Source organism: Neolamprologus brichardi, chromosome 5 (genome assembly GCF_056152115.1).
Source record: "Neolamprologus brichardi isolate AB-2024 chromosome 5, ASM5615211v1, whole genome shotgun sequence".
Classification (NCBI taxonomy): Eukaryota; Metazoa; Chordata; class Actinopteri; order Cichliformes; family Cichlidae; genus Neolamprologus; species Neolamprologus brichardi.
Window position 1 is genome coordinate 472,501 of NC_142108.1, and position 17,503 is coordinate 490,003.

The 17,503-nt window shown below is 43.5% G+C and overlaps 1 protein-coding gene across 1 annotated transcript in view; it reads left to right on the plus strand.

The window, feature by feature from the left end:
* plxnb1b (plexin b1b) overlaps positions 1-17,503 on the plus strand; it is a 112,167-nt gene that overhangs the window by 67,078 nt on the left and 27,586 nt on the right. The window contains exons 3-7 of the mRNA XM_087840455.1: positions 1,630-2,794; positions 5,544-5,726; positions 13,903-14,031; positions 14,268-14,368; positions 16,534-16,666. Of these exons, the coding sequence (XP_087696581.1) occupies positions 1,640-2,794; positions 5,544-5,726; positions 13,903-14,031; positions 14,268-14,368; positions 16,534-16,666 (1,701 nt within the window). The 5' untranslated portion in view covers positions 1,630-1,639. The remainder of the gene's footprint in view (positions 1-1,629; positions 2,795-5,543; positions 5,727-13,902; positions 14,032-14,267; positions 14,369-16,533; positions 16,667-17,503) is intronic.

The following is a 17,503-nucleotide window of genomic DNA, read 5'->3' on the forward strand; positions in this document are numbered from 1 at the left end:
ATTTTCTGAAAAACACTGTAATAATGACGGCCCGCTAGCATGCTCTACCAAAAATAGTGCTTTGCTGTGTAACTGACGGGTGAAAGCTAAACCAGTTCCACACCACTGAAGTTGCAGCATTTTTACAAACCAGTTCTGGTTCATCTGTTTCATTCAACGATCCACTTTCGCCCTTCTCATTCTCCATCGCCGTCATGCTTTTTCCTCCATGTGCGTATGAAAACAAAAGCACTGCGCATGCGCGTTTCACCCATATTCTATCGTGACATTTAATTTTCTTATCGTTGCCCAACATTATACTGGTATTACTATGAACATTATGATATGACCCAGCCCTAGTCACACTTACTTGATTTAGATAATCAATAAGATGGTAATATTAGACAACACGAGTAAATTCAAAATCCAACTCATTTATTAAGCGAAAAACGGTCCAAACCTTCCTCCTCCTGTGTGAAAAAGGGACCTGACTGCAAGGAAGGAAAAACTCCCTTTTAACAGGAAGAAACCTCCAGCAGAACCAGGCTCAGGGAGGGGCGGGGCCATCTGCTGTGATTGGTTGGGGTGAGAGAAGGAAGACAGGATAAAGACATGCTGTGGAAGAGAGACAGAGATTAATAACAAGCATGATTCAATGCAGAGAGGTCTGTTAATACATAGTGAGAGAGAAAGGTGACTGGAAAGGAAAAACTCAATGCATCATGGGAATCCCCCGGCAGCCTACATCTATTGCAGCATAACTAAGGGAGGATTCAGGGTCACCTGGTCCAGCCCTAACTATATGCTTTAGCAAAAAGGAAAGTTTGAAGCCTAATCTTAAAAGTAGAGATAGTGTCTGTCTCCTGAATCCAAACTGGAAGCTGGTTCCACAGAAGAGGGGCCTGAAAACTGAAGGCTCTCCCTCCCATTCTACTTTGCTAACATTGGTTTATGCTGTAACTGTTACAGCAGCCATAATATACAAGTATAAGTAAATATATTTCTCAAGGACAAGAAAGTCTTACCAGATGTTGGTAACCACACGTCCAATCCACACATGCAAAGACATCAAACCATAGACGTCCATAAATTAAGTTAGGCCGGCTTTTAATTATTTAACTTAATTAAATACTTAATTAAAGGCCGGCTTTTCCGGATTATGGTCTCAACAATGCTCACTGGTACCTTCAGCAGTTTAGAAATTCTTCTGTAACAAATCCCATCAGTATGTTTTACAAGAATAAGGTTGCAAAGGTCTTGAGAGAGCTCATCATGAGATGTTTTACAATTGGGCTCCACTACAGTAGCTTTGCATGATTCACAATTCAAAAATTATCTGTGTTGGTCTTGAGTCTTTGAGCTCATCTGCCTAAAAAAGATGTTTTTCACTTTCATGTTGAGATAACTTTTCTCTGATTTGTTGTCCTTCGCAAATAAAGGACAACTAGGTCATGATTAATATTAATATATGCACCACTAAACATTAAAGTTCAGTAAGGTCTTGTGTTTCAAATCATAATTGTTGTCAAAAAGAGATTAAAAATAGATGTGTGGATGGTTTCTAAAGTAAGTTCTGTTATGTGTGAATCCAGGATATAACTTCTGTGTCTGGATATTCTTTGACATCCTGTGTTTTGTTCTTTCCCTCAGCTCTGCCGCCATGCCTCTGGGGATGGTGCGTCTTTCATCGTCAGCAGTCAAAACGCTGCTTTCTCTCCTGCTGCTGGCCACTGGCTGTCCCTTAATGTTATTCCCTATTGGCACTGTCCAAGGATCAGACTCATTCCCATCCAATTTTTATCCTACGTTTATCCGAAATGACACTCTGTTTGAGCACCTGGCCCTGCATCCTGACCCCGACGTGGGTCGGGTCTACGTCGGGGCCCGAAATCGCCTGTTCCAGTTGGATCCCTCCCTCCAACCTGAGCTACAGGATGCCACAGGCCCCGTCACAGACAGCCGGGATTGCTTACCTCCTGTAACTGAGACCAACTGTCCTCAGGCCCGAGAAACTAGCAACCACAACAAGCTCTTGTTGGTCAATCCTTACTCTATGGAACTTATAACCTGCGGCAGTGTCAACCAAGGAATTTGCCAGAAGCGTAGCCTGGATTCTGTGGATCAGGTGCTTTTTTCCACAGAGAGGCCGGTGGATACTCAGTACGTAGCGGCGAATCACCCTAATGTTAGTACTGTTGGGCTTGTGGTTCGCTCTCATCCGGACAAGCAGCCTGTTTTGTTTGTGGGTCGGGGTTACACCAGCAGCCATCCGCCTATTTCCACGCGAAACCTCGCCCAGGATCCCATCTTTTCCTACGAAGAGACTGCCAAGTTGGCCGTGGCTGGCCGCCTCTCAGAGTACGATCATAATTTCGTTGCCTCATTCGCCCACCGTCAGCACGTGTACTTCCTTTTCTACAGAAGGGACCTAAAGTCGCCGTCGCGCGAGTACTGTACCTACATCTCTCGCGTGTGTTTGGATGATCAGGCCTATTACTCCTATGTGGAAGTACCGCTGACATGTCGTTCAAGGACGGGTAAAATTTACAATCTCTTGCAAGCTGTCCAGCTGGGCGTGTCCAAAGAAGACGTAGGGGGCCGGGCTTCAGAGACGCTAGTTGGTGTTTTCTCCACTCGTTTGGCTTCAAATCGGCCCAGCGAGGAGTCGGCTCTTTGCATGTTTAACCTTGAAGATGTAGACCGCAGGATCAACTCCACCAGAGACTTTTGCTATACCCAGATGGGTAAAGAAGCAGGAGTGGAGGCTGCCTACATTGAATATGACGTCAAATCCAACTGTGCCAATCTGCCAGAGGTGAGCTCAGCTGTTGAATCAGCTGGTTTTTGTTCAGCTACTTAAGGTCGTACACAAAATTAGGGTGAAACACTTGCTATTTCTGCTCGCACTAAACTGAAGTCTTATCTCTTGTTGTGCAGATATTGTGAAGCTTGCATTAGAAAGTGAGCTTCTTCTGTGAAGCTGGTCAGCGTTCAGTGACAGAGCTTCGCTCCCGCGTCACTGTGTAATTGTAGGTTTGTGTCTGAGAGGGTGTTGCTAAAAGGAAAAATTACTGCCTACAAGAATAATGATAGCCTTCCATTATATTGTGTAAAAATGTAATTTGTGGTTATGAAGACCTTCCTTCTCCCTGGACTGTTTTCTTTCCTGTGAATGGAAATGTTCACACAAACTGGAAGTGAACGCAGTAAACCATTAACTGTGAAAGCTAATACGCAGTGCACCACCACACACCTTGTTTTCATCATTCTGTTTGCAGAAGAACGTGTTGTTGTGCTCTAGTGATGACTCTCCTGAGTGAAAGCTAATGTGAGTGCGTCTGTGCACAGCAGTCCTCTTCCAAGAGAGTGATCTCCATACAAGACAGGAACTGAAATTTAGTGTAATTTCTTTCTAAGAGACGGATGTAATGCGACCTCTTAAATCCAGCTGACTTTTTGCATGTATCCTTGTGAACACTGAATTTGGACACAATGCTTGACATCCCTCTGTTGTCGTTCTCTCATTTGCTGTAGATGTGAGAAACCTGTGCAGCCACACAGCCGATTGTCTTGAGGGGAGAATCTATAGCAGGTGGTGCAGTTTAATACAATTACTGGTCAGGGAGGATCGATTGAGGCATTAGCTGTACTTAGTGGGGTGGAGTTGGTAGTGTTTAACAAGGCCTGACAAAGAGGGATAAAGAAAGACGAGAGAGAGAGAGAGCAAGATTAAGGGATACAGGCACGATGGCTGTATCCCAATTCAGGGTCTGCAGCCTCAACGATCCTCAAGGGCCGCGTACTCAAAGACCGCTAAGGCCGGAAGTGCGAGGCTTGTGAAATGGGACGGTCTAGCCTCCGTCGCGCTGCCCAGGTTGCCTAGCAACCATAATACTAACAGCTGGAAACGTTTCATACAGCTTTGTTTGACAGAAATGAAGGAGAAAATCTTTTGTTCATTTGTTTGTTTGTTTCTACATGAGCTTTGATCATTCTCTGATTAAGCTCAGCTATTGAACGGCGTATATTTTAAAGTAAAGGCTTTAAAACCAAGTTAGTACAAACGTCACTAATGTCACATGACTTTGCCGACATGTGGCCAACAGGAATGTTTTAATGTTCTTCGTTATTAAACATTTGCATATAAATAAGTGACATAATATTCATTACTTAAAGTTTACTCTTCAGGCGCCCCTCATCGTTTTTTTCGGCAAAATTATCCACACCCACCGCCGCACTATGCATTCTGGGATATGTTGGGCCATGAATACACCGCCACGTCCTTACAATTCAGGGAAATGAAGGACGCATTTGAGGGCCGCATTACGAGCAGCCTTCGAATTGGGACAGCCTTCGTCGCGTCGCGGTGACGTAATCGGCCTTAAAATGCGGCCTTTAAGGCTGTAGACCCTGAATTGGGACACAGCCATAGTGTGACAGAGAAATGTGTTTTTGAGTCCAGGTAAATCGTAGCAAAGCAGATGGTTATAGGCGAACAGTAGGGAGGCATCTGGAGCTGAAAAGAGACGTAATATGATGAGGATGTCAAATCATCCTTCATCCCCGTTCACTGTTTGCCACAATGCTCCATCTGTACCAGTGACAGAGTCTCACACCAGCTCTGAACCACTGGAAACGGCTTTTTTTAAATGCTGATCAGGATTTGTGACTCATGCCTGACATTAGTGGCTGGAATGCACTTCAAGTGATCTTTTGACCTTATGGTTGCTCTCTTAAAGTTTTACTGTCCATATAATTTATGGCCGGATGATCTAGTGTGCACAGCACACAGTATGCAGACTCCTATCAGCCAAACCAGCAGGTCACATGCAGGCATGTTCCTGGACTGGGCGTCATAACTTTAGAGCTCTATTCTTAGCATGCAGCGTTCTTTGTTTGTTTTCCCCGAATGCCTCGGTTCTCCCGATGTGGACAAAGCAGGCCCTTAATTAGCTTAATCAGTCCTCTGTGAAGCTCCCCATATGGTCAGCGACATGTTCACAGTCAGGCTCAAAGCTGTGTGCAGTGGCTACATCTGAAAACATGTTTTTACTGAGCTTCTCTTAGGATGAAGCCAAAAAAGGAATCTATTCATAACGCCACACCAGCCAACAACACGCAGTCCATCAAAACAAGTAGCGCTCGACAGGCCGGGCTCAGGCTCATCCCCTCGATTTCCTATCGTTAGGACAACCAGTGATGAAGCAATGACCCCGATGTAACATTCTTGTGGAAAAATAAATGGCCTGGAACAAAAAACAACTGCCCTGCAGCCAGAGCGAGGACTGTAGCCAGAGCGACACTGTGGAGGAAAAGCAAATATTGTGTTATAGTAGTTTTAGTTTGTTCCCAAACCCCAACCCTTTCACAATAAATCCTGCTGTGATTTTACTGCAGTAGGAGCGCTGCTGTTATATTTTTGGCTACTGGCTTAATACCAACTCACCCGAGGGCTTCTTTGTGCACAACACTAGCTGAGGAGTTTACATTTAATTTGTTCTTTATTTGTGTTTTGCTTGAACACGGACTGCAAACTGATTTTCTCTCCTTTCCCCCACTGTTAGAATACCCTGGATGCCTACCCCTGCGGCTCCGACCACACCCCCAGCCCCATGGCCAGCCGGATTCCTGTGGAAGTAGAAACCATATTAGACAGCCCTTCTGCCCGTCTGACTGCTGTGGCTGTCAGCAGCAGAGTGGGACATACCATCGCCTTCCTGGGAGACTCCAAAGGGAACTTACACAAGGTAACATAGCTCATCGTGTTTCAGGACGTGCACAGACAGGTCGAGCTTGGATTCTGGTCTTAAGAAAGAGCATTTTGTGCCAACTTTGATGTTCTGCACAGATTGTGGTGGAATGCTGAAAAAAACGGTCTTTCGTGCTCGTTATCTTGAGTTCAAACCCTGAACATGCTGGGTGTATTAACTGTAGTACATATGGAGAGATCAGCTCAGCAAACATTGAGCTCACGTCTTCCCTCTGTTCACCTCCAGACACTGGCTGCTCTCTGCTGTCAGCCACACAGGTCTGAAATCTTTGTGTTTACAGACAGACGGGCTACACTTGGTACACCCGGAGTAATCTCTGCAACATAATCCTGCTGGCGGTGGAGTTTCTAGCTGCAGTCTTATCTTTTAAACAGTGTGCTGAAACATGAGACCAGTGCAGAAAAATAAACAGGAAAAACACCTGATCCGTCCACTGATGTGCTTCTGTGTTTTTAGCCATTCGTATGTTTAATAGCCACTGCTCCATGAGAGAATTTGTTCATAATCTTTCCGCTCTTGCTTGATGCTGTTTATTTAAACCTAAAAGAGCTTTTTAAATGCAAATGTGAGCCAGTAACTGGACTTTATTAAGATCACTTTAAGTTAATAAATTTAATGTGGTTAAAAAAAATGATGATGATGTTATTAATTATTTTCTGCTTTTTGTAAATACTAAATTAAAATTCATGATAATAATTTTTTAGCCTTAAAAATATCATTTTCATTAAAGAGCTTGTGCTGGTGGATTAACCATCACAGAAACATACAGTTGATATTTACATAAACTTCAGAAAAAACACAAACTTTTTTGTTTCAGATCCATAAATCTTCACTGTCAGAATAAGGAGAGAAAAAATGTATTTTTTATTACTTTCCTTTGTATTTGGGAGAATTGCCCCAAAACTGTTTCCCTTATCCCTCCACAAGCTTTCTACAGCAGTTTGCTGGGATCTTGGCCCACTCCTCTCGACAGAACTGGTGTAACTGGGTCAGGTTTGTGGGCCTTCTTGCCTTTTCAGTGCTGCCCACAAATTTTCTCTGGGATTGAGATCAGGACTTTGGCCACTTCAGCACCTTGACTTTGTCGTCCTTAAGACATTTGTAACTCATTTGGAGGTATGCTTGGGGTCATTGTCCATTTGGAAGACACATTTGCTTCCTTCAACTTCCTGGCTGATGATGTATTTTGTGAAGTGCACCAGTCTGCAGGATGCTGCCACCCCCGTGCTTCAGTCAGGATGGCGTTCCCCCCTTTTCCTCTATGGAATAATCTGGAGTTAATAAACTTAGTGTATGTACACTTCTGACTTTGGTGAAAGTAATAATAAAATACACAACAATGTTCTCTGTCTTTACTGTCATTTCACAAATACGGTGGCACGGTGGTTAGCACTGTTGCCGCACAGCAAGAAGGTCCTGAGTTCAATTCCAACATCAGGTCTTTCTGTGTGGAGTTTGCATGTTCTCCCCGTGTTTGCGTGGGTTCCCTCCGGGTACTCCGGCTTCCTCCCACCGTCCAAAGACATGCAGCTTGTGGGGATAGGTTAGTTGGATAATCCAAATTGTCACTAGGTATGAATGTGAGTGCGAATGGTTGTCTGTCCCTGTGTGTTGGCCCTGCGACAGACTGGCGACCTGTCCAGGATGTCCCCCGCCTCTCGCCCTATGACAGCTGGGATAGGCTCCAGCGACCCTGAAAAGGATAAGCGGAAGCGAATGGATGGATGGATGGATGGAATGGATTTCACAAATACAACAAATATGTTAATATTTATTAATCTAAAACAAAAAAATTACTCTGATTTTATGTTTGACAGTAAAGAAACAAATGTTTTTTTTCTGAAGTGTATGTAAATATCTGGTGTCAACTGTAAAAATCAATTACAGTAATTACCATTACTGTTAATTTAGGGCAGCTGTGGCATACAGCTTACAGGGTGGTGGTCTAATAAATTTGTTAAGCTCTGTGTACAAGTTTTAAATTAGATTATTTAATAAACCGGAGCTCCGTGTCGTTCTAAAATAGCAAAGCATAAGAATGACTCCTGTCCATAAACACTTTTGATTTTGAACCTTGTTGCTCCTCTTCCTCAAAGACGCCGTGGTCGTTTTGAGTTTCCCCCTGCATCTGGAAACAGAGATGTGCCTTTCCTGGTAGAGGTCTCCCTCCACTTCTTGGTTTGCCTGTTTTATGCATGTTGTACATCTTAACTTGGCTGCATTAAAAGATTCAGGGGGACAAAACGGGTTATAAATACTAGAAGTCCAAACGAGCTGGTTTTTCAGTCTGAAAGCAAACAAAACCATCTTTAGCTGAATGTCCACCTCTGTGCTCGTTGCCCCTGTTTCATTAAACCTGTTAAAGCTGCAAACGTGTGCGATATTTGGTGCAATCCTGTGAACTCTTTCTCGTCAGAGCTCTGTGACAGCGGGTACCAAACATGAGAAATACAGACGCGTTTCATATTGAACGAACTGTAAGCTTTCTGCTGTGACCAGGTTGCGTGAAGCGCGGTGGAGATGACGTGCTGTCAGTCGGATTTCAGAGGTACCCGAGTCATTCGGTGCTGTGGCTTCTGAGGGAGATCAGGGTGAAACTTGGTAACACATGAGGAAAGACAGACGATTCTTGTTGTTGGCACAAACGAAGAAAAAGCAACAAGATTAGAGTCTGCGATTGAAGGAATGACGCCGACTTTGTTTGTTGCTGGCGAACCTAAAAAGTGTCGAGAATTACGTCAGAATGATCTAAAATATGTTTTTATTTTGGTAAACAGTAACTTCAGCAACAAGATCACTCGGCCCAGCAGTTCCCTTGTTACGAGGAATTTATAGACCGTGAGCTCGTCTGCTCACAGTCCGCTCTTTGTGTGGTTTTCCTGAATGGTGACTTGTGGTCAGGGCCCCCTGCACAAGCAGAAACGGCACAATGACGCCTATTAACATGTTTTCTGTACGATTACGTCACACTAACCCAGCGAAACCTCAGAGAGCTCCACTTTTGTGCACTGTCATCGCTGACTGGCAGACACATGCACTTCAAAACAGAGAGCCTCATTCAGGATTGAGTTATTGATCATGACAGCAGACAGTGTCAGTTTCATTAATGAGCACTTTGTCTGTGCAGCCGCAGACGGTCAAAATACATATATCACATGTATATATGTGTGTGTGTGTTTGCTGTATGAATAAAAGGGGAAATTCCAACATGTGGAATCGGTTGAAGGTCTGGGGGTCAGGTTGTGGTGGATGATCTGATGTGGTGACTCCCCGATGGAGAGAAAATCTTTGGTATGTTTATTGAAGCCAAACTGACTTTATACTATGACAGTGTTTTTAGGTGCAGGTGCTCAAAGTGCGTTTAAATTTGCTGATTTTTAATTTCATCTACTGCGTCATTGTTTTTGCAGTACATGAAATTGAAATGTTAAGGACTGAAATCCGTTTTACATCCAATCCGAGCGTCACAAAGTCAAACTCAAGCATCAGTATCGTGGCTTGTAGATGTGGCCTGATTGGTGAAAGCTTGCCCGTCTGGCCTCTAAGGCTACGTTCACACTGCAGGCGAAAGCACATCAAATCCGACTTTTTTGACCCTATGCGACCCATATCCGATCATGGTGTGACAGTGTGAACGGCACAAATCCGATATTTTCAAATCCGACCTGGGTCACTTTCCTATGTGGTGCTGAATCCGATACATATCCGATGTTTCAGAAAGCGACTGCTGTTTGATGGTCATGTCGCATTAAATCCGTCTTTTACATCACCGACACAAGACAGACGCCAATTATCAGCGCCGGAGAAGAACATCGCGAGCGCTTCCTGGCCATCCGGTGAAACTGTTGGGAAGACAACGTTGGAGAAACGTGAACGTTTTATTTGTTCTGTATAATCTGCAGATTCTGACAGAAATCTGCAACTATCCTTTGAAGCACCGCTCCTCTAAAACAGCAATAAGGATCATTATTAGGTTATTTACATTATTATGTAAATAACAAAATAACTTAAAGCAAAAATTGGGAAACGTGAAGTCCGAAGTCTTTACATTAACGGTCATCAGTCAAACAATACTGTTTGCTCTGGGTCTAAACAGAGCGTGTTGTGTGTGACGTCTTCTTTTGCGCATGCAGCCGCTTTGAGCGTTCACACTAGAGCGCGTTTGCTGTCGCATTTTATCTGTAGTGTGAACGAGCAGACAAAAAAATCGTATATGATCAAAAAATCAGAATTGAGCATTAAGACCTGCAGTGTGAACGTAGCCTAAGATGGTCTTTTTATACGCGGCCTTGTTCCTGCCAGTGAGCTGAATGAGCTTCCAGTCATTTCTTTTCAGTACCACTGTTGGTGGCTGTTCAAACTGAGCTCAGAGCTTTTGCAGGATACTAAACTTTTTTGATTTGATTGTTTTTTTTTGTGTTTCTTTGTTGATAAAATGTGGCTTTGTGAGATCTGCCAAACAGCTGAATCCTGTTTTTATTTACATCTTGTGCAGAATGCCAACTTGTTATTATCTTCTAATTGAGACGTGGTTTGTACAGAATCACTGATTTGTTTAACTGTAACTGTGCAGACAGCAAATACTGTGCGACACTGTCTGTGTTAGGGTGCAAAACGGGATCTCTGTTTTTTGTTCAGACACTCTGATTAAAGTCAGTCTCATTTGCATTTCAGATCTGTTAGATCTCCAAAGAAATCGAGAGGCTCTCTGTCAGATCAGGAACTTGGATTTCCTCAACGGCCGAGAAAATGTCTTTTCTTTATTGATTATCATTCATTATTCAGATTAATCCCCAACTCCGGGTCGGGGATGAGTTCCTGCCCCAAGTGGAGGAGTTCAAGTATCTCGGGGTCTTGTTCGCGAGTGATGGGAGAAGGGAGCCGGAGATCGACAGACGGATTGGGGCTGCAGCTGCAGTAATGTGGACGCTGCACCGGTCCGTCGTGGTGAAGAGGGAGCTGAGTGTAAAAGCGAAGCTCTCAATTTACCGGTCGATCTACGTCCCTACCCTCACCTATGGCCACGAGCTGTGGGCAGTGACTGAAAGAACGAGATCGCGGATACAAGCGGCAGAAATGAGCTTCCTCCGAAGGGTGGCTGGCCTCTCCCTTAGAGATAGGGTGAGAAGTTCGGCCATCTGGGAGGGGCTCAGAGTAGAGCCGCTGCTGTTCCACATCGAAAGGAGCCAGCTGAGGTGGTTCGGGCATCTGACAAGGATGCCTCCTGGGCGCCTCCTGGGTGAGGTGTTGCGGGCATGTCCCACCGGGAGGAGGCCCCGGGGCAGACCCAGGACACGCTGGAGAGATTATATCTCTCGGCTGGCCTGGGAACGCCTTGGTGTTCCCCCGGATAAGCTGGAGGAGGTGGCTGGGGAGAGGGAGGTCTGGGCCTCTCTGCTTAGGCTGCTGCCCCCGCGACCCGGCCTCGGATAAAGCGGATGAAGATGGATGGATGGAAATATGTGGATGGACAAACCTTTGTAGCCATAAGCCACTTTCACATATGCACTGTAGCTTTGTTTACGTGCTGTCTTCACCCATAGAGACTGTACTGCTCTTCGACCAGTGCATTGGTCACAGTGTGATCTCTGCATCTGTTTGATGTAACACAATATGTGGAGTGAACTTCACCTCCTAAACTTTCATAAATAAATACAAAAACATCAAAGCTAGAATAATTATTCACTCTGAACAAATCTGATGTGTTCACACTCAAAGGTTGCAACATAGCCCAACACAAATAAGTTGACCTTTGGTTTGATAAGTCATGTTGGTAGTTTAAGTGTGATATGCAAACAGCCTTCTGATGTGGTGTCGGTCAGTTTGAGAGATGGGCGAGCTCACACTGGGGTGTTTTTCACAGGTTCCACCCACTGCCACCCACATCGTTTCTGAATCTCTAGAGGCTGCTGATGTAAGAGTTTCTTGCTGGTGACCAGTTACAGACGGCAGCTCTACACTGGTGAAAATATCTCACCCAGTTGAAGTAGAAGTTAAACCTGGCAAGTGTCCCAGTAACTGAGGTCTGATAGTGTGAAAATGTTGCCTCTCTTGTTCCTGTTGTGTGTGTGAACAGCTCCAGTTTCTGACCTGATGGCTGCTGTGTTTAGAGATAAATCTGTTTTTGGAAAAAGACTTTCCACAAGTGTGTGAGTGAGGAGAGCGACGAGTATCTGAGCTGAGCTGTTCTGTTCCTTTCACATGAAATATGTGACTGTGGCACTGGGTGGAATGACTCTGATGTTCAGGCTGCTGTAAATAATGTCAAACTGCTGATGTGGAGCAGTCGGTCAGGCTCGTGTTAACCTACATTACAGCAGCCGTAGAGCCAGCACACTGATGGACTGCAGAGACCTCAACCTTGTTAACTGTTTGAATGAGTCAGTGTCGTCTGTCAGACCTTCGTTTCCCATCAGTTGTGTGGGCCTTGATACATTTAATAGCTGACACGACCATTTAGATTCATAATTGTTAAACTAGATTAGGCTGCTTCCATTAAATGAGTTCTTCCATTGAATCAAAGGGAAACTATAAAAGGAGGAACTGCTGATGTAAACGGAAAGAAGTCAGGTCGTCAGGCACTGCAGGTACAACGATATCAGAACTATGGCTGATTTACAGTGTGGGTGATGTAATTATCAGGTTTTGACTGGAACGTGTGGAATAAAAAAGGCGTCTGAATCTGCAGCTTTAGAAAAATAGTTTAGCAATAATGAAAGGGGCTACATGTTTTAAAGATTTACAACTAACTGCAAAAAATCCAGAGTACCTTAATATCAGAAACCTTAATAAGACCGTTTTGAGCTATAATAATTTTTTAGCCTTAAAAATATCATTTTGATTAAAGAGCTTGTGCTGGTGGATTAACCATTACAGAAACATACAGTTGATATTTACATAAACTTCAGAAAAAACACACTTTTTTTTTCGTCAAACATCAAATTGGAGAAAACTTTTTTGTTTCAGATCCATAAATATTCACTGTCAGAATAAGGAGAGAAAAAATGTATTTTTTATTACTTTCCTTTGTATTTGGGAGAATTGCCCCAAAACTGTTTCCCTTATCCCTCCACAAGCTTTCTACAGCAGTTTGCTGGGATCTTGGCCCACTCCTCTCGACAGAACTGGTGTAACTGGGTCAGGTTTGTGGGCCTTCTTGCCTTTTCAGTGCTGCCCACAAATTTTCTCTGGGATTGAGACTTTGTGATGGCCACTTCAGCACCTTGACTTTGTCGTCCTTAAGACATTTGTAACTCATTTGGAGGTATGCTTGGGGTCATTGTCCATTTGGAAGACACATTTGCTTCCTTCAACTTCCTGGCTGATGATGGATTTTCAATTCAATTCAATTCAATTTTATTTATATAGCGCCAAATCACAACAAAAGTCGCCTCAAGGCGCTTCATAGATACAGAGAAAACCCAACAATCATATGACCCCCTATGAGCAGCACTTTGGCGACAGTGGGAAGGAAAAACTCCCTTTTAACAGGAAGAAACCTCCAACAGAACCAGGCTCAGGGAGGGGCGGGGCCATCTGCTGTGATTGGGGTGAGAAAAGGAAGACAGGATAAAGACATGCTGTGGAAGAGAGACAGAGGTTAATAACAGATATGATTCAATGCAGAGAGGTCTGTTAACACATAGTGAGTGAGAAAGGTGACTGGAAAGGAAAAACTCAATGCATCATGGGAATCCCCCGGCAGCCTACGTCTATTGCAGCATAACTAAGGGAGGATTCAGGGTCACCTGGTCCAGCCCTAACTACATGCTTTAGCAAAAAGGAAAGTTTGAAGCCTAATCTTAAAAGTAGAGATAGTGTCTGTCTCCCGAATCCAAACTGGAAGCTGGTTCCACAGAAGAGGGGCCTGAAAACTGAAGGCTCATTTCGTTAAGTGCACCAGTCTGCAGGATGCTGCCACCCCCGTGCTTCACAGTCAGGATTGTGTTAAAAAAAGACCATTTCGAGCTACCAGTTTGACAAACAGTTAAATTGAAGGATTTGCAGTTCCATCTTTGAATAAAACGGGAAAATAAGCTGTTTTTATGTTTTCATTATAATTGCACTTTCCTTTTTAAAACTGAGCATGTGAAGAGATGCATATTCATGTCAGCAGCCTGTTTAGCTGTTATCTAATCGTTTATGTTTGCAGGTGTTCTTGGGGCCAAACGGTGAGGTGGAGGAGTACTCTGTGATCCCCATACAGCAGAATGCAGCCATCAGCTCAGACCTCATCCTGGATCAGAAACAGGAACATCTCTTCATCATGACCCATAGCATGGTACACACACAGTAACTGAACTTATAACCTCATTTCTTTACAGATAAATCATTTGTTGTGTTTAACCCAGTCTCACTTCTTTTGCTAAAGCGGCATGTATTTGGGATTATTTTAATGACCACTGGGAAATCTGGGCTGCCTATTCTCTCATCTTTTTTTTTTTAAATCAGGAGCTTTTAGGAGCTTAGTGTGGATGGTTTGCATGACTGAACTTGATTGTGTTGTCCTGGTTCCAGCTGCAGAAGAGGCCAGTGGCCGAGTGTCAGCAGCATCCAGACTGCCACTCCTGCCTCTTGGCCCACGACCCTTACTGTGGCTGGTGTGTCCTGGAGGGAAGGTGAGATCGATATCAGCAGTTATGGCTACACTAAATATAAAAGACAACAGTTCAGACTGCTTCATTTTATTCTTTATTAATATAATTAGAAACCAAGAAAATGCCAAAGGTGCAGAAATGTGTTTTCTTTCTTTCTTTTTAAAAATGTTTAAATGACCTTAGCAGCAGCCACAGTCGTCACACGTTTGACACTTTGTGATGTAAGAGATGAGTTTGTGAGTTTCAACATGCAGAAAAAGTCTAAATTAATCCATTAAATCCCAAATTTTTTCCAGCAAAATAAGATCATGCATTTTACTCCTTACTGACTTCCCCTACACACAGTATGTTTAATTTTGTTAATGTAACAGGCGTTAAAACGGCAACAATTGTTGCCGGTGGGATTACACGGCTTTAACAAAGAACCTTAAATTAAAGCAAAAAAGGCATTTCTCCAAAGTTGGCTGACATTGATTTACTTCTACTTTGAAAACGGCCCAAAGGCCAACATGAACTCACATGACCTTTGGAAGAGATGCTAATAGCAACACCTCCAGTTAATTCTCATTAAACTTTAAGAAATTAGTTTTGTTGCAGAAAAAGTTTCAGTTTATAAGGAGCTTTGAGTTTGCACCTACCTGTATGTTTAAAGTTAGCTATTAGCAGTGTTGGGAAGGTTACTTTTAAAATGTATTCCATTACAGATTACAGATTACATGCCCCAAAATGTATTCTGTAACGTATTCCGTTACATTACTCAATGAGAGTAACGTATTCTGAATACTTTGGATTACTTAATATATTATCATGCTGTTTACAACTACATGAATGTACTATTGCTGTGATTTATTACTGTTACTGAAGGTCCGCGGCTCCGAACCGTAGTAAAGGGACCTCTGGCTAATACGGTGGGTTCTGTGTCGGGCTCGTAGCCGAAAACTAGCTTTACTTTGTTGTCTGGGTCAACTTTGCTAGCAGAGACAGAGAGAGGCGTTGAAAGGCTGCTCCAACAGAACTTATTGTTTTTGGAGGAAAACACGAACACGGTGTACAGTCGAGTCTTAATAGCTTACTTACAACTGGGCTCGTCAGGCTCTCTTCTTGGCTGCAGTGGTTATTATTATATTTACATGCTTCCAGCTCCCGTTTTTCCTTTTTCTCCCTCCCTCGCTCACAGACACATAACGGGAATGGCAGTCCATTCTCCCTGCAGCACGGACTACACTGCCCATGATGCTACATTCTTTAGAGCTATACCTGTAGCATTCTGCCTGTTAGCTTACCACAACAACAACAAAAAGGCCTCTCTCACCCAGGAAACACGCAGAGAGAGAGCGACCCCCTGTAACCATGGCAACCGTAACGCTGCCGCCTGGAACAACAGAACGTAGCTGTCAAACAAAACCCAAACAGTCCTGACCCGCCACAATATGAAACAGGGAAGTACCGCCGTGTAATCCATTTATTTCAACAAAGTATCTGTATTCTAAATACCACCTTTTTAAACAGTAACTGTAACGGAATACAGTTACTCATATTTTGTATTTTAAATACGTAACGGCGGTACATGTATTCCGTTACTCCCCAACACTGGCTAACAGCTAGCATTAGAGGCTACATGATACCAGACAAATTAAGGGGAAAGCTTTGTTGTTTTACTTCCTTCATAGTTTCTTTGATAAGCAAACTTTCTTACAGTGTTTGCTCAGGTTTTACATCATGATATGTATTATAAGCCAGATTTATTGCTTATTACTTAAAGATCAGTGCAAGCATGTGAGGAAAATGGTAGCAAACAAGAAACCACCTGGCAAGCTTGTTGGTTTTTGAAGTGTTTCGCCAAGTCGGTTTGCTCCGGTGGGATTGTGTATGATTAAAGTACCTCTCTCTGTGCTGTCAGACTCTCCTTCCCTGCTCTCTCCTCCTTACCACCTGCCCTACAAGCTTTAGCACGTTAACTACTTCAGTATTTATCTGTCTATTTAAATAAAAAACTACTGGACTGAATCTTATTTGAACAAGATGAGCAATTTTGCTTTTTGTGCTGCCACTGTACACTCCCACTACTAACAGGTTCAGCCACATTTAGTTTAAATCGAGATGCTTGTGTTTTTGACACATATAATGGAGTTAGGGAGCCTCGCTTCAGCTTGCAAAACAGTGAATATAATTAACTTTCCCTGCAGGTGTGTGTTGCAGTCACAGTGTGCTCGTGGGAGCTACCCAGGGCAATGGTTGTGGAGTTTTGACATGGAGCAGCAGTGTTTGGTGGTCCAGGACCTCGTCCCCTCCAATCTCAGCAGGGAGGAGAGCAAGATGGTAGGTCTTTAGTCGAGATGCAAAACAGAACGGATTTGAGGATGACGGCCTTTGTTTACAGATCCACATTTCTTTTTGTGGTTTCTGTTGACTCTACATGATCATCCACATCAAGTTTCTCTGCAGAAAATCTTCATGACAGAATCTGTAGATATCCCCACTCTGTCTCCTCACATACCAAAACACTCCAACGTTATCCCTTATCAGTTGAGCTGCTAGATTTGGTGTACCTGGGCATGTGGGTACGATGTCAGTGGGTTTAAGTGTGAGGGTATCAAGAAGAGATAGTGACTGGCTTGTCCTGTCATGTCCTAGCAACAGAAACACAGACACACTGTGGTTTCGTCTGGCTCTAAATAGTTTCTAGTTCTACAGGATATAAATGGAAATATAACTATTTATTACTAATGTAATAATAATATTGTAACATGGAGCTGCATGAGTTAAATGTACCTATAGCTGGTAGTGTGATAGCCCTGACAGCTACAGGAGTGGCAGTGAGGATCATCTTCTCTTCTGGCAGCTCACACATGGTGCACCTTTTAATACTGACCAATTAGGGAGCTAGTTTTGTAACAGGCTCCTCGTGCAGCATTTCTCCTCTGTGAGATACAAGTGCCTAAAGAAAAGCCCACTGATCCAGTGGATAACAAAAAATAACCAAATGCAACAAGTCTGGCAGGCCGTGGATTCAAACTGGGAATCAATGCTAAGGACCACAGCAGCTCTGTACATGCGATGTTCATGTGACACGAGCGTGCAGTGTGGTAACACTAACTATCAGCTCATACAGAAATCTATTGGTTTACAGGAAGTTTGTTTTAGTTGGCAGCTCCT